Raw genomic sequence first — 23,162 nt, forward strand, 5'->3', positions numbered from 1 at the left:
AGAGGATACAAAGAAATGGAAGAACATTCCATGCTCATATAATGGAATGTTAAGCAGCTTCAGAAGATAATGAGGAACCTCCTTATGTCTGATGTGTAAAGAGCTCTAAGATTCATTGTTCAATGGAAAAAGCTAAGCTTAGAACCATGTGGGTAATATGTTCTATGTGTTCAGAAGGGTTGGGAGGAGAATCTGTAGTCATATTTGCCTGTACATACATAAAACATTCTCTGGAAGGACGTATAAACTATTAATAATGTGTGTATATATGTTCATGTGTGCATATATGGAAGAAACTGGGTGGGTCAGGCCTAGACAGAGCTTCCTTTGTGCAAATTAGAAAAGGATACTGCTTCCTCAACAACCTCTACTTCTGTCTCAAAAAATTATTATATTATATTCATTTTGTTAGCACAAGGTACTTGGCGGTCATCCACCAGAAAATTTTAATGAAAATAGATAATATTGAAGGATTTTTTTGAGGTTCTGCACTAAGTTTTTCATTATATTGAATTAAGCTTTTTCTGTAGGAAATTTAACATAATCTTCAGTTCATTTATAATTTTCTAATAATAATAGTTTTCGATAATAATAGAAAAGTTGTGATTTTCTCTTAATAATAGTTTAACTGCTGTTAGGAATATTTGATTTTGTAAAGATCACCTTGTAGTTTATTTAAGGTAAAATTTTATTATTCATTAAGGGCAGGATATAACTTTTGATAGATGTACCTCTTGATTTTTTTTGAACTTTGAGTCATGACCTCAAAATATTTAATTATTTAGAAATACAAGATTAAGTAAAAAGGTGAAATACAAGACTACATACTTAATATCACTCTTCTTTTACTAAAAATTTATAATAATTTTTACTATAGTATAGGGTTTTTTATGTGTATGCCATGCATTTATTTTATCAGTTTTTAGTAAAATAATATCTGTATATACATACAGAGTTTTGCATCTATATGCATGTATGTGTATGTCTTAGGAAAAAAAGGCTAGAATGAATTAGACCAAGTCGTAATATCTCTCAGTAGTAGGATTTCAGATGATTCAAAAAATATTTTCTTTATTTTTTTTTATTTTCCCACTTTTTACAGTGATTATATGTTATATTACATTTATGGTAAATGTTTTAATGTTGTTTCTCTAAGGTTTTGTACTGAAGGTTTTTTTAAATTTTCCCTTCATGAAGAGTTTTTCAGCTTATATCTTTAATGGATACCGGATTGCCTCGATGTTCTAATGAGAAAATAGAGCTTGCAATTCTGTGGTTCTTGGATCAGTTTCGTAAAACATATGTTGGTGATCAACTTCAAAGAACCTCAAAGGTAGGTTTCTACTAGAGAGTTTAAAACATGTTATTGGAGATGAAGAAAGATGTACATATATAACTGAATGATATATTTGGGAAATTTCTACATAAGATGTGTAATTGATTAATCAATTGATGAATTGGTGTTGAAGTGCAATGTAAAATTAAGTTGCTTGTTTTATACCTAGTTTACCATTTTCTTTAAAGATTGAGTGGCAGAGAGGTAATGAATATGTTTTACGTGGATGGTCATTAAACAGTTCAGATTATTTTAAACACTAATCAATTTTGCCTTATTGTATTTCAAGACTGAAAGCATAAGATTTGCTTTTTTAGTAGTTCCAGGGTTTTTTGGACACTTATTTATTTATGTGGCTTCTAGTAAATTTCACTAATTTCTTGGCATTTGTACATGATTAAATAATGAGGACTAGGAAGATTAGATGTGTCCTTAAGAGACTGCATATAACCTTAATGTTAGGAATACTCATAGTATGATAATTGAATGTTTAGCATCAGCAAGTTAAGATGACTTGATCTTAAAGTATAATGAAAGATTATTAAGGGCATTTATGTGAACCCTAAGCAGATTTTTAGTAGCATTAGCTACTGACACTGAGTAAAATCTTCGCCATAAGAAATTCTAAGGATATTCTCATTTCGTTTGAACTTAGTTTGTTTTAGTGATGTTGTAGGATTTTTTATTTGAAAATTCTAAAATAAACTTTTTATACTCATTTTAGCTGTTTTATCTTAGGAAATGTAACCTTCAGTTTACTTAGGATTTTCTGATAATAATAATTGCGTAGTAGTGTGAAAAAATTTTTTGTTTGATTTTAAGATTATCCTTTAGTTTATTTCAGGTAAAATATTCTTTACTTTTTTAAGGAAATGGTGCCATTTTATAATTTCTTTCTCAAATATATTATGATATTATCATTTAGGATTAATATCAATAAAATTCTCTTAGAATTTAGCTGCCCCCAAATGAGACCATTTGGAAGAAAAAGAGTAGCTAGAAATAAATGTTTTAGGTTGTCAGTAAGACAACTTAGAATCAGACAATAATTACATACTGTAAAATTTATATAACAGGGTGCCTTTTTAATAATCCCAGATGTGATACTTGAAGATTGAATATAAATCAAATGATGATAAATTTTCTTGTTTAATATGTCCAGAGAGTATCTTTGCTTTTGCAAAAGGGTTACTCTCAAAATATTGCTAATGCAATATCCATTTGGTGTAGGTCTTAAATCAAAACAGTATAATATGGAGTAGAAAATCCTTCTAAGTATTGTTTTGAAGGCACCTGGAAGGAAATATGTAAAATGAGACTAGTTGTTTTAGGGCTATGGGATTTCGGATTTTGTTTCAAAACTTTTAATGTAAGGTAATTGTGAAAAAAAGCGAATTACAGATTAGTTTTTCGTTTTTGAAAAAGCTTGCACTTTAGGAAAAAGTAAACACATCATCAGAATGGTATTGGCTCCTTTATTGTAACTTTAACATTGTTGGTGTGTGTATCTTACCCTATTAAAGGAAGTTAGTCCTAAGGTGACAAAATTTCTAAGGCATTTCTATTGCATAACCCCAGAGTGAAACTAAATCTTCCTACTTTTTGGTTTCTCTGACTTACCTGCCAATCTGTCTTAATAGAAATCATTTTCAGAAGTCCTTAATTATGTGTCCCGTCACTCTCCTAGGTACTCTTCATGCTAGCTTTATTCCTTACAGTAGGCTTGCAAGGTTGGTATTAATGTCCTCATTTTACTAATCAAAGAACAGACTCTCTAAGACATTTCGTAAGTACTATATATACAATTTTTTTTAGCAACCAACTATGTAAGGAAGAGTGAGTGGAACATATTTCTTGGTGGGTGTATTGTCCGATTCCAAATTGTGGCAAAAAGTGGGAGAATACTAGATAATAGCAAATGAATGTTTAACAATTAATGCGTGCTTATTTTGTACCAGGAACTGTGCTAAGCACTTTTGAGCGGTCTCATTTAATTGTATCATGTAGAGTATGACTTCAAGGTTCTTCCCAATCTCTTTTCGGCATATGTCACCAGCTTCATACTTCAGTACACCATACTTGCACTGCATACTTTATATGTGGTAAACTTATTTCAGGTTCTTCAGCAGTCTGTGCTCTCTGTTAATTCCAGGTATTAGAAGAAAATGTTTCCCCTGCTTAATTATGCCTAGTGTTCCATTATTGGAACGCTACGCATGTGGGAGTTATTTGTATCCTACTGCTTAAGGTCATCGTCAAGGTCTGATTGCAAAAATTTTAAAAATTCCAACCTCAGGCATGAATGGGTTAAGACACTATTTTTTTAAAATCCATCTTTTACTTCTCTGCCTTATTCTGCCAACTACTTATTGTCATCAGAGACCCCATCCTTTAGTATCCCCTTTTTAACTCTCAAATTCTGAGAGTGTTCGTTTTGTCTGTGTTCTGTAGCACCCATTTGTTCCCTGTTTTAATATTTATTACACTGCTTTGTAATTACTTGTTAGTGAATAGACTATAATTTTGGTTAGTACTATTTCTGCCATGTTTATTGTTATCTGAAAGAGCCTGGCATGTATGTATTGTTTGTATGCTTTCAACTTACTGTTGAATGTGTGTATTTAATAGAATTCTATAGGAATTCGGCCTAGATCTCATGTATAATACTTTCAGGTAATAAAGGATATATTCTTGAGTTGGAAAACGATGCTGACTTGAGTGAAATTATTCAGCAGTTATAAATAAGGTGTAATATTAAGCATCTTGAACATTTTATAAAAGCCTGTATAGACAACAGAATATAATTTAGAGAAGTAAGTTCTTCAGGAACCAAGGTGGAATTACTAAAGTGTCCTAAGTGATGTATGTGATAGAAGTCCTATATGTGAGAAAGAATGTTGTAAATAGTAGCCATAGGCATTTATTGAGCAACAAGTCTGTGTCAAATACTTTGCTCAGAACTTGAAAGGCATTATATAATTTCATTGTCACAAAAATGCTATGAAAATAGCGATTTTGTTAAAATCCTTCCTTTCTGTAGACATGGAAATTGAGGTTTAGAGGGGTTAACCAATGTGTTTAAGTGGTTCAACCTGGATTTGAACCCTAGGCACCTGACTGCAGAGCCTGAGCTGCTGACCACTTTGGTATATTGCCTCCTTTCTATTGGATCTTTCCACTGGGATGTTGAATGGGCCCTTGAAACTTATTTCCAAAAAGGAACTCACTATCTTTTAGAACTCTCTCTTCCTACTTCCCATATTTTAAAGAAGAATGACATTGAATTTCCCTTTTGTACCTCTTGTATCCAATCTGTCACCTAATCCTGTGAATTTTACTTTTGGAGTATCTCTCAGGTGTACTCCTTTCTTCTGCCCCTTTCTAGCCTCACTTTCACTGCTTGTTATTTCCTATGGAATTTCAAAAGTATTCTACTTGCCCTCTTTGTTTCCATTTTGCTTCTCCCCACTCCACTCTATTTTCCATACTGCCACTGGAGTATTTTTTATTAGAAAACCAAAGAATAATGTAATGAACACTCATATGCCCATCATTCAGTTTTGTCAAGTCTTAATGCTTTGCTATATTTGCTTCAGATCTGTATATTTTTGAGTTAAACATCAATAATCCTGTTGCTGCTCTGATTTCACTTCTCTAGCTTCTTGCCCCACAGTAACCACTGTCCTAAATTTAGTATTATTCTCATCCATGATTTTGTACTTTTTCTACATTTCTGTGTATATATAAACAAAACACAGCACTGTTAACTTTATATAAAAGTATTATGCAGTTTGGATCTTTAGGATTTTTTTTTTTTTTTTTTTTTTTTGAGGTGGAGTTTCGCTCTTGCTGTCCAGGCTGGAGTGCAATGGCGCCATCTTGACTCACTGCAACCTCCGCCTCCCAGGTTCAAGTGATTTTCCTGCCTCAGCCTCCCAAGTAGCTGGGATTACAGGCATGCACCACCGCGCCTGGCTAATTTTTTTGTATTTTTAGTAGAGACGAGGTTTCACCATGTTGGCCAGGCTGGTTTCGAACTCCTGACCTCAGGTGATCCGCCCACCTTAGCCTCCCTAAGTGTTGCAATTACAGGCGTGAGCCACCGCATCTGACCAGAATTCATCTTTTTTTATTACCATTTTTGAGATTTATTCATAATGACACATATAGTTCTAATTATTTTAATTATTGAGTGGTATTAGAGTGTATCACTATGCCATTATACATTCATTTTATTATTGATATGTTAGATTGTTTCCAGATTTTCAATTTTTACAAACAATACTGCAGTAAATATTCTCATGTCTGCATCCTCATGCATATGTAAGAGTTTTGTGAAGATAAATAGTAGAATTGCTGGGCTGTAAAATGTACATATCTTAAGCTTTACTAGATATTATTAGGTTGCCTTCCTAAGTGTTATAACAGCTTATTTCCTCTCCCCCAGCCAGGGTAGGTGTCTGTTTCCATTGTCATTATATGTGCTTTTGTCAGACTTTAAGTTTTGCCAGTCTTTCAGAAAAATTTTTCCTGTGCAATTTTTCTGCTTAAATTTTTTTATTGGTTTCTCGTTACTTATAAAATGAATTCTTGCTTATGATGAAACTTTGCCTACCTTTGAAATCATTTCTTTTCATTCCACTTTATGACATGATTCATATGCGCTGCTGTCTTTTTTCCTTTGGTTTATTCCTGTTCATTACTCAGTGACTATTGATAAGTAACCACTATGTATTAATGCCAGGGATGCAAAAGTGAATAGGATCATCCATCTCCCCTGTAAGTTTTTAGTTAAAGGGAACATGGACAAGTAAGGAAAAAAAATTATAAAATTGATTCATATATGCATTTAAACAGCATATGATGAAATGAAGACCAGACAGACTATTAAATACATACTGCTGGGATTTTTGGTTATCTGTATGTGAAAATTTGGATTAAGACTTCATATCATGCAAAAATCAATTTCTAGTAGAAGACAGACTCTAAATATGAAAAGCAGAATATTATGATTTAGGGATAGGGAAGAATTTTTTAAGACATAAAAAAGCTAAGCTCTAAACTCAAAAGTTGGTAACTTCTACCCATATTAAAAGTAAAAACTCCTGTGAATCAGAAAACACAATAGACAAAGTAATAAAGAAAAGCTGTAGGAATACATTCATAATACATGTAACTTATAGAGAATCAACATTCCATTATATAATTTCTGTGAATAAATAAGAGAAAAGCTACCTACTAGTAAAATGGCCAAAATACATGAATAAACACTTCACAGAAGAAGAAATCACAATGGCCAGTAAACATGGTCTTAGTCCTCTGGGCTGCTGTTAACAAATACCATAAACAACAAACATTTGTTTCTCACAGTTTGAGAGCCTGAGAAGTTCAAGATCAAGGCTAGCAGATCTTGTGTGTGGTAGGAGCCCTTTTCTGTTTTCATACTTGGTGCTGTCTCTCTGTGTGTTCACATAGTGGAAAGGGCACACAAACTCTCTCAGACCACTTATGAGGACACTAGTCTCATCCATGAGAGCTCTGCCCTCATGACCTAATTGTCTCCAAAGGCCCTACCTCTTAATATCATCATGCTGGGAATTAGATTTCAACATAGGATTTTGTCAGGGACACAAACATTCAGACCATAGCATTTCACATTTGCCCCACAAAGTGCATGTCCTTCTCATATGCAAAACACGCCATTCCATTCTAGTTTAGTCCCCAAAGTCTTAGTTTATCCTACAATCAGCTCCAAAGTCTGAAGCCTAGAGTCTCATGTAAATATCATCTAAATGAGATGTGGTTGAGACTCCACAGTGATTCATTCTGAGCCAAATTACCGCTCTAGCTGTCAGCCTGTTAAATCAGATAACATCATATGCTTCCAGAATACAATGGTGGGACAGACACAGGATAGACCTTGCCATTCCACAAGGGAGAAGCAGGAATGAAGGAAGAAATGACAGGTCTTGAACAGGTCCAAAACTTAATAAGGCAGCATTAAATCTTCAGGCTCCAGAATAATCTTCTTTGACTTAATGTCCTACCTTCTGAACACACTGGGGTAGGGATTAGGCTCCCAAGGCTCTAGGTGGTAGAGTTCTCATATACTGGAGTTGGGTGCCTGCTGCTCTCCCAGGATGGAATCACATGCCAGTGGCTGTTTTAGTCTAGAGTTCCAGAGATGAATGACTCTGCCCCCATGACTCCACTAGGCATTGTCATAGTGGGGACTTTCTCTGGTGGCCCTGTCCTTCCAGCAACCCTCTGAGTTGTACACCTGAAGCTCCAGGCAGCTCTATTTTTGGAAATGGAGGTGGCCACACCCCCATGGCTTGAGCATTTTGCAAGCTGGAGGAAGTGGTACTGCATGTATGCCACCAGTGTTTACTCTCTATGCCCTCTGAAGGGGTAATCACTTTAGCCTAGGCTGCACTTGGGCCTATGGAACTGCACCTGGGGCAGCCAAGGAGCACTGCATGAGAATGTGGGGAGTGGAGTATTAAGGCAGGGCCAGGCAGCAAGTGCTAGGGTCCTGTGAGTACCCATGGCCCTTCCTTTGAAATCATTTTTTCTTCCAGGCCCTTGCGCTCTGGGCCTGGGAGACAGAATGAGAGACAGCCCCAAGGATCTGTGATACACTTTCAGGGTCATTTTTTCCTTGTCCCTGCCAGTCCAGGCACACCTTTTGTATTCTCTCCTGAACACACTTTCTCATTTTTTACAATATGGAAAGGCTGATAATTTTTCAAAGCTTTAAGTTCTCTTTCCTTTTGATTGACCATTTTGTCTTTAAATCATTTTTCTTCTCACATTTTATTATTATAAACATTCAAGGGAAACCAAGCCATTATTTTGCTTAGAAATTTATTCAGCCAGCTGGGCGTGGTGGCTCACACCTGTAATCCCAGCACTTTGGGAGGCCGAGGTGGGTAGATCACCTGAGGTCAGGAGTTCGAGACCAGCCTGACCAATATGGTGAAACCCCGTCTCTACTAAAAATACAAAATTTAGCCAGGCGTGGTGGCATGCGCCTGTAATCTCAACTACTCTGGAGGCTGAGACAGAACTGCATGAACCTGGGAGACAGAGGTTGCAGCGAGCCGAGATTGCGCCACTGCGCTCCAGCCTGGGTGACAGAGTGAGACTCCCGTCTCAAAAAATAAAAGAAAGAAATGTATCCAACCAAATACTCTATATCATTCCTTACAAATTCTTTTTTACAAAACAGTAGGACACAGTAATTCATCTAGGTTCTTTGCCACTTTTATAAGGGCACCTTTTATAAGGGCACTAATCCCCCTTATAATTCTCTCCCAAAGGCCCTCTCTCTTAAAACCATCACATTGGAAATTAGGTTTTAACATACGAATTTCCCGCATTTTTTCTGCAGCTCTGTTTTTTATTCTTTTTGTCTCTGTTCTTTGAATAGTACTAGGGTCTTAATATAGATGTAAAAGCTAAAAAACAGAAAAACAAACAGAAACACCAAAATGGATTCCAGCACCTTATAAGTGCTTTATCTTATGATCGAGAGTAAGACAAGCATGGCTACTCCCTTCTCTTCTATTAAATATTGTGCTAGGGGTTCTAGCGAGATAAATAGGCAAAAAACAAAACAAAACAAAACAAAAAGGCATCCAGATTTAAAAAAAAAAGGAATCTAGGAATAAAGGGATTACAACTCTAATTGCAGATGACATGATCTTATGTATAGGAAATCCTAAGGATCCACTGAAAAACCGTTAGAACTAATAACATCAGTAAGTTTGCAGGATTATAAGTTTAATACAAAAACTCGACTGAATTTCTGTGCACTTGCAATAAACAACCCAAAAACAAAAGGAACAAAACATTCCATTATAATAGAATCAGAAAGAATTAAATAGGAATAAATTTAACAAAAGAAGTGTTAAACTTATAATCTGAAAATCATAAAACATTGTTGAAACAAATTAAAGGGGATGTAATAACTGGAAAGATATCTTATGGTCATGGATTACAAGACTTAATATTGTTAAGATAGCAGTGCTCTTCAAATTGATCTACAGGTTTAACACAATCTCTACCAAAATCTTAGCTGTTGTCTTTGCAGGAATTGACAAGCTTATCCTTAAATTTGTGTGAAATTAAAAGAACGCAGAATAGCCAAAACAATCTTGGCCAAGAACAAAGTTGGAATACTCACACTTTCTAATTTCAAAACTTGCTACAAAGCAGCAATAAGTTGTTACTTACAATAATATTAAGTTATAGTAATTATAGTAAGACAGTGTGGTAAGCATATACATATAAACGAATGAAATAGAATGGAGAGTCCAGGTAAAAACCTTCACATTTGTAGTCAGGTGATTTTTTGACAAGGGCATCAACATAACTCAGTAGTGGAAGAATAGTTTTCAACAAATGATGCTGGTACAACTGGATATTCACATTCAAAAGAATGAAGTTAGTCCCTCTCTCACACCATATGCAAAAGTTAACTCAAAATGAATCAGATCTAAATGTGAGAAAAATATAAAATGCTTAAAACATAGAAGTAAGTCTTTATGACTTTGGACAATGGTTTCTTAGCTATGACATCAAAAGCTCAAGCCGCTAAAGAAAAAGATACATTGGACTCCATCATTTAAAAACTTTTGTACTTCAGAGGACATCATCAAGAAATTGAAAGCGCAACCTACAAAAACGGGAGAAGATATTTGCATATCATATATTTCATAAAGGTCTCGCATCTAGAATCTATAAAGAATTCTTATAACTCAATAATAAAAAGATAAATAACCCAGTTTTTTAAATGGGCAAAAGATCTAAACAGACATTTCTCCAAAGAAAATCTATGAATGGCCAACAAGGACATGGAAAGATCTTCAGCATCATTATTTATCGTAGAAATTCATGTCAGTGCCAGAAATAGATACCACTTTACACTCACTAGGATGAATATGATTAAAAAAAAGACAGATAATAACAATTGTGAGTGAGAATGTGGAGAAATAGGAATCTTCATACACTGTTGCAAGGAACGTAAAATATTGCAACCAATTTGAAAAACAGTCTGGCAGTTCTTCAAAAGGTTAAACATAGAGTTACCATGATTCAGTATTTCTACTCTTATGTATATATCCAAGAAAATGGAAACTACACTCTACATAAACATTTGCACACATGTTCACAGAAGCATTATTTCCAATAGCCACAAAGTGGAAAAAAATTTGCATGTCTATTAGCTGATGAATGGATAGATAAAATTTGGTATTTCCCCAAGTGGAATGTTATTCAGCCATAAAAAGGAATGAAGTACTGATAGATGCCGCAACAAGTATGATAATTGAAAACATTACGCTAAGTCAAATAAGCCAGCCACAAAAAAAACAAATACCACATGATTCCAGTGGTTTGAAATGTCTGGAATAGGCAAATCTATAGAAATAGAAAGTAGATTATTGGGTGCCTAGGGCTGGGGTTATTGGAGATTGGGTAGTCATGGACAAAAGGTATGAAATACCTTTGTGGTGTTGAAATATTCTGAAATTGATTGTGGTGATGGCTGCACATATCCATAGAAAAAAACATTGAATTGTGCACGTTAAGTGTGTGAATTATATAGTAGGTGAATATGTCAACTTGTTACCAAAAAACAGACCAAAAAACCCACTTTTAAAATGGGCAGAAGATTTCAACAAGCACTGAAGAAAGGTATCTAAATGGCCAATATGCATATAAAAAGGGTTCAGTATCATTAGTCATCATCAGAGAAATACTAAATAATACCTAAGTGAAATAGCACTGCTCATCTGACAAAATGGCTAAAAATTTTAAAAACTGATAAAACCAAACCTTGATGATGGAGTGGAACACATGATAACATTTGTTGCTGGTGGCAGTGTAAATTAATAAAATCATTTTGGAAAACTATTTGGCGATGTACTAAAGCTGGATATAGTCTACCTTATGACTCATCAGCTCTACTCTTATTTACCCAGAAGAAATGAATTTATATGTTTGCCAAATGCAGTGTACAAGAATATTTATAGCAACTTTATTTATAATATCCAAGAACTGGAAACAACCCAAGTGTCTGTCAGCAGTCAAATGGATAAATAAATTAGTGTATACTCATACACTGTAATACTATACAACGATTTAAAAAAAGAAAAACTACATGCAAAAATTTGGATGAATTTATGATGATTTTACAATAATCACTTCAGCTATGGTGAAGAATGAAAAAGATCAAAAGTGTACATATTTTATTATTCCACTTACCAATTTCTATAACAGTCAAAACTAATTTATGGTGATGGAAGTCAGAATGGTGGTTACCTTTGGGTAGGGAGAATATTTTGACTGGGAAAGTGAACTAAGGGAGCCTTCTGGGGACCTTGAAATGTTTTATTTTGATGGGGCTTAAATGAGTGTATACATATATAAAGACACACTGAGCTCATATTATGATTTGTGCACTTCATATTATGCCTCAATTTTTTTTACAAAAGATTATTCATGGAAGCCTGGTGTGTAATTGTGTAAAAAAGTGGAAACTTGCCTATCAGTAGAAGAATGGATGAATTATGGTATTGTTACACAGTGGGATTATGTATAACAGTGAAAATGAATGATCTAAAACTACATTTATTTTTGGGTAACTCTATAAAACCATCCACAATATGGTATGAAAAAAAGTCATACAAGGACACAAATGACACTCCTATGTCAAATATGTTAAGAAAATTGTATGCTCATGAATTCTACCTATGGTAAAAATAATATGTGCATGGGATTAGTAAACACTAAATTCAGGATAATGGTTATCTCTGGTTGAGAAGAGGAATGGATTAGAACAAAAGGCATAGTTCAGCCATATCTGTAATATTTTCTTAGTCTGCATGGTGGGTGTGCATGGGTGTTTATTAAATTTTATGCCTTTCTCTGTATTTGAAATATTTAATTTGCAAAAGAAATAATTATAAGAACTCTAGTTAAATATAGCAAATTAAAATTTCACATTTACCCTCCTATCCCCTTGCAACTGTATCATAATGAGAGTAGAGGAATAAAACATACATTTGCAAGGAAGAAATTAGAGAATGATATGGTCTGGCTGTGTCCCCACCCAAATCTCACCTTGATTTCCCATGTGTTGTGGGAGGGACCCAGTGAGAGGTAATTGAATCATGGGACAGGTCTTTCCTATGCTGTTCTCATGGTAGTGACTAACTCTCACAAAATCTGATGGTTACTATAAAGGGGAGTTTTCCTGCATAAGCTATCTTAATTTGCCTGCTGCCATCCATGTAAGATGTGACTTGCCGCTCCTTGCCTTCTGCCATGATTGTGAGGCCTCCCCAACCATATGGAACTGTAAGTCCAGTAAACATCTTTCTTTTGTAAATTGCCCAGTTTCAGGTATGTCTTTATCAGCAGCATGAAAATGGACTAATAAAGTAAATTGGTACTGGGAGTGGGACATTGCTGAAAAGATACCAGAAAATGTGGAAGCAACTTTGGAACTGGGTAACAGGCAGAGGTTGGAACAGTTTGGAGAGCTCAGAAGAAGACAGGAAAATGTGGGAAAGTTTGGATCTTCCAAGAGACTTATTGATTGGCTTTGACCAAAATGCTGATAATGATATGGACAGTGAAATCCAGGCTGATGTGATCTCAGATGGAGATGAGGAACTGGAGCAAAGGTGACTCTTACTCTGTTTTAACAACAAAACTGGCGGAATTTTGACCCTACCCTAGAGATCTGTGGAACTTTGAACTTGAGGGAGATAATTTAGGGTATCTGGTGGAAGACATTTCTAAGCAGCAAAGCATTCAAGAGGTGACTTGGTTGCTGTTAAAGGCATTCAGTTTTAAAAGGGAAACAGCATAAAAATTTGGAAAATTTGTAGCCTGATAATGCGATAGAAAAGAAAATCTCATTTTCTGAGGAGAAATTCAAGCTGGCTGCAGAAATTTGTATAAGTAATGAGAAGCTGAATATTAATCCCCAAGACAATGGAGAAAATGTCCCCAGGGCATGTCAGAGACCTTTGTGGGAGCCCCTTCCATCACAGGCTCAGAGGCCTAGGAAGAAAAAATGGTTTCATGAGCTGCGCCCAGGGTCCCCATGCTGTGTGCAGCCTAGGAACTTGGTGCCCTGTGTCGCAGCTGCTCCAGCTGTGGCTGAAAGGGGCCAACGTAGAGCTCAGGCCACGGCTTCAGAGGGTGCAAGCCCCAAGCCTTGGCAGCTTCCATGTGGTGTTGAGCCTGCAAATGCACAGAAGTCAAGAATTATAGTTGGGAACCTCCACCCAGATTTCAGAGGATGTATAGAAATGCTTGGATGTCCAGGCAGAAGTTTGCTACAGGAGCAGGGCCCTCATGGAGAACCTCTGCTAAGGCAGTGCGGAAGGGAAATGTGGGGTTGGAGCCCCCACACAGAGTCCCTACTGGGGCATCGTCTAGTGGAGCTGTGAGAAGAGGGCCACTGTTCTCCAGACCCCAGAATGGTAGATCCACTGACAGCTTGCACTGTTCACCTGGAAAAGCCAACGCCAGCCTGTGAAAGCAGTAGAGGGGAGTCTACCCTGCAAAGCCACAGGAGCGGAGCTACCCAAGACCATGGGAACCCACCTCTTGTATCATCGTGACCTGGATGTGAGACATGGAGGCAAAGGAGATCATTTTGGAGCTTTTAAGATTTGACTGCCCTGCTGGATTTCGAACTTGCATGGGGCCTGTATCCCCTTTGTTTTGGCCAGTGTCTCCCATTTGGAATGGCTGTATTTATCCAATGCCTATACCCCCATTTTGTCTAGGAAATAACTAACTTGCTTTTGATTTTACAGGCTTATAGGCAGAAGGGACTTGCCTTATCTCAGATGAGACTATGGACTGTGGACTTTTGAGTTAATGCTGAAATGAGTTAAGACTTTGAGGGACTGTTGGGAAGGCATGATTGGTTTTGAAATGTAAGGACATGAGATTTGGAAGGGGCCAGGAGTGGAATGATAGGGTTTGGCTGTGTCCCCACCCAAATCTCATCTTGAATTCTCATGTGTTGTGGGAGGGATCCAGTGGGAGGTAATTGAATTCTCACGTGTTGTGGGAGGGGAGCAGGTCTTTCCCCTGCTGTTCTTGTGATAGGAAGTCTCATGAGATCTGATGGTTATTCAAAGGGGGAGTTTTCCTGCACAGGCTCTCGGTTTTTTTTTGCCTGCCACTATCCATGTAAGACGTGACTTGCTGCTCCTTGCCTTGTGCCATGATTGTGAAGCCTCCCCAGACATGTGAAACTGTAAGTCCATAAACCTCTTTCATAAATTACCCAGTCTCAGGTATGTCTTTATCAGCAACATGAAAACGGACTAATACAGTATGTTAGGAGACTTGAAACTAGCAACCAGATATATAAGCGGTATCTGTCTTAATGTACCTGAGAGATTCTAACCTTAAATTCCTGCAGTGAAGAAAGCTAGTAGTTAGGTGATTTGCACTAAGAACCCTGGAAAAGCCCAGAACTTGGAGACTCTAGATCCCTTTGAATGCTGCAGTTCGGGGTGTGGCTAAAAATAGGATAACTGATTTAATTAGGATTAATTATATTCCCAGAACGCTTACCTGTCCCAGCACAACTGGAGATTGTCTCTCCCAAATTCTTGCAAGAGATAGGAAGTTTTTTATGGAAGTTTGAACAGGAGGTTCTAGGGGATAAGAATAAGACACTGGACTGAAAAATATTCCTAGACACTTTACAACTCTTAGTTGTCATGAACTGTTAGCTAGGGTTAAAACCCCAAAGCAGGAAATTAGTGAAATGCTTTTGTGATGAAGAAGCTTATTCAAGAGAGAGACCTACAGATATAGATATAGATATATAGGATCCTCAATTTTAAAATCAGCCTAACTGCTTATGACCCTACAGTGAGGTTTACTGGATGAGAAGCCCTGTTGTGAACATAAAGCTCCTATTCTTTTTTGAGTAACTCATTCTGATAATACAATTGACAATAGCTAGCCTCTTGAAGAAAACCTCATATGAAAACCAAAGAGAAAAACAGAAAATAGGAAATTGGAGGAAAACAGAATTAATATTAAAACCATTAAAAGGATTTTGTTAAAAGATGATTCAGAGAAGAGCTCTTTGGAATTAAGACATGATAGAAGAAATTAAAACTTAGTAGGTTTGGAAGATAAAGTAGCCAATATCACCTAGAATGCAGAACAGAAAGTTAAAATAAAACTGGATAATAGGAGAGAAAATAGAGAATCCAGGAGGTCCAACATTGGATTAATGGGAGTTCCAGTAAGAGAAAAAGAAAGAATACTAGAAATTTTCCTGTAGTGAAAGATAACAGGTTCCATACTGAAAAGGACTATGCAGAGGTCCAGCAAAGTGAGTGAAAGAAGATCCATATTAAGGTATAGTATTGGAAATTCACAGCATCAGGATTGGAAAAAGAGGAGATCCTTAAAGCTTCCAGAGAGAAGAGGGGTTACATTCAAAGGACTAAGAATGAAAATTACATTGGTCTTCTCAATTGCAATACTAAAATAGAAGACAGTGAAACATTGTCTTGCCAATTTTGAGAAAGAAAATGAATTTCAACTTAAAATTGTATATCCAGTAAAACTTAAGTATGAAAATAGAATAAAGACCTTTTCACTCAGACAAAGCCTCAACTTTACTTCTCTTATATCTTTTACTAGGAAGTTGCTGGAGACTGTATACTACTCAATTAAAAAAGTAAACCAAGAAAAGAGGAAGAAGGGAGAGATGGGATCTGAGAATCAGAGGATCAAACACAGGAGAGAGGCTAAGGGAAGCTCTAGGATAACAGCTGTGCCTCAGGCCTTGAGAGCAACCAGTTCAAACTGGAGCAGATGGGAGGTCATAGGTGTTTTGTTTTGTTATTTTTCTTTAAAGAACTGATAGATTACTTGCTGTCTTGGACCAGGTTGAGAGGAATTGAGTTTTACAGATCTGGAATAGTGTTTGAGGGTCAACTAGTAATAAATAGAATCACATAAAACTTAGGTAAATGAAAAGGAAGTCAAACTAAACATTTGCGCACAAAAGGGAATTGAATCATAGTACCATGGAACTTAGTTATGAATGATGAATATATTCTCATAAATATGTTAGGGAGTCAAAAGATAATGTGAAAAATTCTTATATCAGGAAATAGCTCTGTCTGCCTGTTTATTTAGAAGAATGAATGAAAATAGTAAAAGAAATAGCCGAAAGAGTTGAAAATGGGTTGACTTGAGTATTGGAATCAGATATGGAGAGGAGTATGTCAGAGGATGGCAGTTTTTTATTACTGTTTTACTTTTTAAATTATGTATGTGTATAATTTTAGTAGAAATACAAATTTGGACAATTACAACATAGTTTTATGCATGAAAAAATAATCGTAAGCATTTGGTGCCGTGAAAACACAGGGGACAGTGTATTTAACCCAGATTTTGGGAATCTGAAAGGCTTCTGGGAGAGAAGATTCCTGAATGAAATCCAGAAGAATTAGTTGAAGCTGCTGAAGAGGAAGGAAAATGGGATGCATGTTCTAGGAGGTAGAAGCGGAATGTGCAAAGCCTTAAAGCTCTACATTGGAAGAAATCCAGATAGGTTAGTATAGCTAAGGCTTGTGGTATTCCCAGTGAGCATTACAGAGCCTAACATTAGATTCTCAGCAAATACTGCATAAATAAATAAATAACTGATGTAAGGGAAGGAGTCTTTTAAGAGTAGGAAGTCTGGGAAAGCAGACACATAGCAGTCACATGCAGCCTACCTTGTGTCTAGAGCACCAGAATTCTAGTCAAGAAGGTACAGCAAATTCAGGTCTCTACCGACTGACCAGTTTGTCATCTGGGTGTATGGTTTCTTTCTGAGGTACATAAATAACCCACCCAGGAGTTTAGTAACATGTAATTAAAGTACTCCAGAATGTTCATGGAATAAAATATTCTAACCAAAAGTGTGTTTAGGCCAGGCGCAGTGGCTCACCCCTGTAATCCTAGTGCTTTGGGAGATAAGGCGGGAGGATCACTTAAGGCCAGAAGTTTGAGACCAGCCTGTGCAATATAGCGAGACCCTGTCTCTACAAAAAATTCTAAAAATTAGCTGGGCATGGTGACACACGCCTGTAGTCCCAGATACTCATGAGGCTGAAATGGAAGATCACTTGAGTCCAGGAGTTCCAGGCTGCAGTGAGCTGTGATCACACCAGTGCACTCCAGCTTGGATGAGGCAGCAAGACCCTGTCTCAAAAAACAAAAACAAAACAAAGTGTAGCTAATAGTTAAATACATATGTAAATGATCACCTATTTATTAGGGTATAATTTAAAACGTTAAAACTCTTAGAATATTTCTTAGACTGTATCAGAATTTTACAGTATTTCCTGTTTATTTTTGTATCCATTAGTTGTTACCTGGTGTGTCACCATTTACTCTAATTATAAATTATCTTACTTTATTGATAACAATTTTAAGTATTATATTTTTATACTAAATGTCTATTAGAAAAGGTCCATTTTAATTTTTAATCCAATTAAAATGTGATTTTTAAGTTTTAAAAATGGATAAGGAAGAGTCCTTATAAAATACACACAGACACACACACAAAGACACACACATATACACAGGCACACAGACACATACACATATACACACACAGACACACACAGACACACACAGACACATATACACACACACACAGGCACACACACGCAGAACCACACATGGACATACACACAAACACATACACAAACACAGACACACACAAATGCACACACAGACACACACACACACATCTTAGCTTCTGAATATCTACCAAAAGTTAGAAGTTTTGAACTTTGTTCTTAAATCCCTTTATTCAAGCTTACCCTACCATAACCATCAGTTTTGTCTTGGTTGGTTATGAAACCTTATCAGTGAGTGAAATTCCAAAAATTAGTAAATATGTGTTGTTAAGGTCCTGGAATGTATTTTCCTTTAAAAATAGACCCATAAACAGTGATACTGATCAAGCATAGTATAATAGAATTTGCCTGAATTCTGTCCTCCCAAAACAGGATGCCAGAAATTGAGCAAGAAGTAATTCCCTTTCTCTCTTCCATTTAAATTTTGAAATAGACAAGTTAATCTTCAAAATCTTTGCTCTCATTCTTCATTCCTTGTTTTGATATCCTATTCAATCTTTCATCACCAAAGGGTGAAATCCCCTGTATCTCTTTTGTTCATCACCATCTAGGTATACAGGAAAACACACAGGTGTGTGCACTTGTGCAAATCTGCTTTCTTTCCAGTACCTTTCATCTGCCAGATGTCAACTGGAAAACATTCCAATTGAAGGACGTCATGCTATTGTATAAATGAATTCTCCTGGAAAGGATTGCCTTTCCTAAAGAAAATATTTATTAGTGCCAAATAATTCAAATGGTATAACAAAGTGAAGTGAAAAAATCAGTATGTGTTGTGGTAGCTGCTTGGATAGGGGTACCATCTTGTCTGAGAGTATACACCTATGCTAGTTTCCTCCTTTTTATTTTTTGCCTTCATTCTTCTGAATTTACATATTTCCTAAAAATTTCCAAATTGCTTTTCAGGAAGATTTTCAAGGCATTGGGAAGGTTATGAAGCCAGAGGGAGTGAAAACAGAATAGTAATTTATAAATAAAGTTACCATACATCCAGATTTGCCTGAGATTTCCCCAGCTCACACTTGTTGTCTTGGCAGATCGTTAGTTAATAGCTTCATCTTTCATTCTCAAAAATGTCTCTGTTTGGATGATAAATTATATGATCTCCTTGCATATAAACCACACGTTTCTAAAGAGGATAATATAGTAATTCATAAATAAGTTTGTAAAGGCCAGGAAGTGAACCTTTCCTTTTGACTCTGTGGCTCTCAGTACCTGAGTAAAAGCCTTGTTTACAAGTGTCTGAACTAGTGATATATAAGCATGTTTAGATCTTTTTTGTGGAATAACTTGAAATTTGCATTAAGCCGATAAGTGCTCCAGTAGTGTAACTATAGTGAACAATAATTTATTGTATATTTTAAAATCACTAAACAAGTAGAATTGGAATGCTCCTAACACAAATGGCAAATGCTTGAGGTAATGGATACCCCAATTACCCTGATGTTTATTACACACTGTATGCCTTTATCAAAACATCAAATGAACCCCATAAACATATATATACCTGTGATGTACCCATAATAATTGCAAATCTAGAAATTTTTTAAAAGATAAGTTCTCATTGATGTATTTTCAAATTGTCCAAAATAAAAATGGGGAATTATCTAAACTTTCAAGCTTTATCTGTGTATATGGATTTCTAAATTGTTTTGTGTAATTACTTATTATTCAACCTTTTTTCCTACTGTTGAGTACACATATGAAGCAGCAGATGGCATTCTTTCCCTGCAATTGTTATGTCTTCCTGTATGGTATGTTACTGTAATAACAGTTACTGTTAAATTGAGTAGGAAAACACTTGAATAAGGAAATAGAAAAACATTTCATGATAGTATCTTCAATGGACTACTACAACTTTAAGTGCAATCCAATGTTAAAATAATGTACTAGCTGCTGTTTCATGGTACTTGGATATATTCTGATTACTGGCAACTCGTATGTTTGTATTTGATACACAATTTGGGGCAAAAGTGTTTAGAAAGTTCATCCTAAACAAATTGTTTCATACATAGAATTTTTGCTTTGGTGAAAAAAGGTAGCAGCTTTAATACCTTTTAAACACTAAACATTGAAACATTTTAAATATTTCAGCATGCCAAATATATCATGTAGATTATAGGGGAAAGGCACCTGTGACCTTTAAGATTATATGTTGAAGCTTGATTGTTACAGAATAATGCTTAGTGACTTTAGGGATTTTTTTCTGTTAAGTGTTTTAAAGCTTTTCAGACTATTTCTGGGCTGCTTTTTGACTACCATATACGGAATAAATATATCATAATCAGTTTTTGTAATAGATAACAACAATTTGACCTAGTTAGGTTTTCCTTCTTGGTGAGTGGTTAGTGCTTATATTTCAAGTTAATGTACATACTGCTAGATAGTTTTATTTTTCAGGGATTTGTTATTTTAATAGTCATGTCATATGCTCAACATATATATAATATGTTAGTATTCAGATAGGCCTTTTTTAAAAAAAATAATTTCTCTATACCCCTTCCCACTTTTTTATCCTACATGGTAATATATATTAACTGTTTTTAAAAACACACATTTTATACCTGCTTAACAGAAAGTTGAGCAAAGCAGACTAAAGGCCTAATTATTTTATTTAACAACGTCTTTGCTGTATAAATAGATTTGCCAAATTCTACTTTTGAGAATGAATTCCATAAGTGCATTTAAGTGTTGGTGCAAGAGCATTAAGCACTAGACGAGGATGTTTGGGGCAGAAAAATCTAGTTAAAATCTTTGCAGCCACTGGTAATTAAAATTATGGTATAAGTTAGAGAAATACAGGAAGTAAATTGGAAAAATATGGGCTTAGATTTTTTTTTAATAAGCTGACTTTTACTATTTATTTATCACACCAAATATACCATTATTTGACATCAAATCTTGTGAGAATTATATTTTGTTATGTAATTACATATACATTAAACACTTACTCTCTCCCTTGTGCCAAGCACTATGCTAGATCCTGGAAGAATTCAAAGATGATGATTTTTTGTGATTACTTAATAAAATATATGCTTACCCACAGAATATTTTTACTCTATTTTTTCCTCTCTTTTTTTCTACTTACTTTTAATGATTATAAATTCTCAATCATTATAAAATTCGGTATCTGTGGATAAATGCACAAAGTAAAACTCCACGTGCATTCTGATATGAATGGCACTTTTTGGATTGTTCTCGAGTAATTATAGTTTGATGATTGATTTTTTTAAGTAAGGGAGAGGGTGATAATTTCATCTGGTAGAGAAAAGTTTTCTGTATTCCACTTATCTTTTAGTGTTTGATTTTTTTTTGGTGATTCTAGGAATAAGAATAATAAATGAAATACCATGTAGTATGTGACTAAATACCCAAATACCAAGTAGATGTACTTTGAAGAGTTGTCAGCACTAAAGAAGACTTTCAGTTTGAAAGAGGTTTTAGTTACTAAATTTTATGACTTGAAAACCCGGTCCCTCCATCAGTCTGTAATTTTTTTTAATAGTCATTGGATCTTGTGGAAATCATCAACAAGGCAATCTTCGTCCAGAAGATTAGGCTAGGGCTACAAATATGCATATTTTCCCTGATAAAAGATTTTCATAATTAAAATTTTATGTCTACAGTTCATTATATATGTATTATACATACATGATCTTTGCACTTATGTGATAGTTCTTGCTTCTGGAATAAGGATGGATGTTGTTGAACATTCAGAGACTCTGCCAGATACCTCTTACTGTTTATTATTTTTGTACCAAATTAAATATGCCATTATTTGACTAGAAAAAAAAATTAGCCAGGCATGGTGGCAATGCACCTATAGTCCTAGCTACTGACAACCAGTTAGTAAGATGAAGATGGGAAGCCTTCCTTACCGGAGTCTTGGGTAGAATTTGCTATCTTAAAAATATTCAAGTTGCTTAAAGTAAGATCATGTGTGAATACACGTCAGTAACTTTGGTATTTCAGTAATAAAGTCATAGGCAAACCCTCTACTAAGTTTTTACTAGAAATATGTTCACCTGTAATGGTGGTGCTAAAATTATTATTTGTCAAAAATAGTTGTCAGTGAGAATCTCATACTACATACTTGGAAGTATTTTCTAATGCTTATAATTGATTTAAGTATCTTGTTTGAAGGGAATCAGGATGAGATATAATCTATTCTACTTGTGCTGCAGAAACGCTGAAGCTATTCAGTCTGTGTAAATAATCCATCCCACATCTTTGCTTCTTCTTCAGTGAATGCTTAACATCCATATATTATGATGGCTTGAGTATCATTTGGAAAGATAAGTCGTAATAGCTACAAGTTTGTAATTGAAATATTGCGAAAAGAATTTTAGGTTTCAAGATAGTGATCCTTTAATGTCAAATGTTTCCTGCAAAACTGAATGAGGAATATTGTGGATTATTTCATTTTTAATCATTTATTTCATGATTATTTAAAAGTTCCCTATATTAATTAATCACTTCTATACTAATATGTTATACTGTTTTGGTAGGATAAGTATAAAAAGATAATCATTGGATATTATTCCCAAGGCAAATTAGTATTTGGAGAATAGATACGTTTAGCCTGAGAGCTTGGTATTAAGTAGTTTAAACATCTTAATAATGTATTGGAGTATGTGTGTTTTTATATTTTTTCCTCAGATGTATACTGGTCTTTGCTAACTCATGTTGTTATCTAATATCCAGGAAGGAAAGTTAAGAAGTTAGGCTTATTGAAAAATATATATGACTGTTAAGCCAGAATTGCAGACTATCAACTTTCATGTATACAGTATGATTACAAAGATGTAAAACAAACAATGAAAGCTAAAGTATTAGCAAAAGGACAGAAGAAATACGACAAAATATTTATTGTCTTTAGTACTAAAACAATGAGCATTTATTTTCTTGTTTTTTATATTTTCACATTTTCCCTACTTGTTATATACATTTGGGAAAATCAGCAAAGTCCAAGTTAAAGTGCTTAACTATAATTGTCTAAGTTTGAATGGTATTGCCATTGTTCAGATGATACTTTTAAGCAACAATTTAATTCATAGCATAGTTTGCAATTTATTGAATAAAAATTTAAAAATATGGTATCAATAGTTATTCTCCAATTATACTATATT

General features: G+C 35.1%; 1 protein-coding gene across 9 annotated transcripts in view; it reads left to right on the forward strand.

The window, feature by feature from the left end:
- RANBP17 (RAN binding protein 17) overlaps nt 1-23,162 on the forward strand; it is a 442,116-nt gene that overhangs the window by 104,940 nt on the left and 314,014 nt on the right. For 2 of the 9 annotated variants that reach the window (XM_001152068.6, XM_016954189.4), the window contains exon 14: nt 1,198-1,333. The exons of the other annotated variants lie outside the window; for them this stretch is intronic. In XM_001152068.6, coding sequence (XP_001152068.2) covers nt 1,198-1,333 — 136 coding nt within the window. The remainder of the gene's footprint in view (nt 1-1,197; nt 1,334-23,162) is intronic. 9 annotated transcript variants of the gene reach the window in all.

The sequence above is a fragment of the Pan troglodytes genome, chromosome 4 (genome assembly GCF_028858775.2).
Source record: "Pan troglodytes isolate AG18354 chromosome 4, NHGRI_mPanTro3-v2.0_pri, whole genome shotgun sequence".
NCBI classification, from domain to species: Eukaryota; Metazoa; Chordata; class Mammalia; order Primates; family Hominidae; genus Pan; species Pan troglodytes.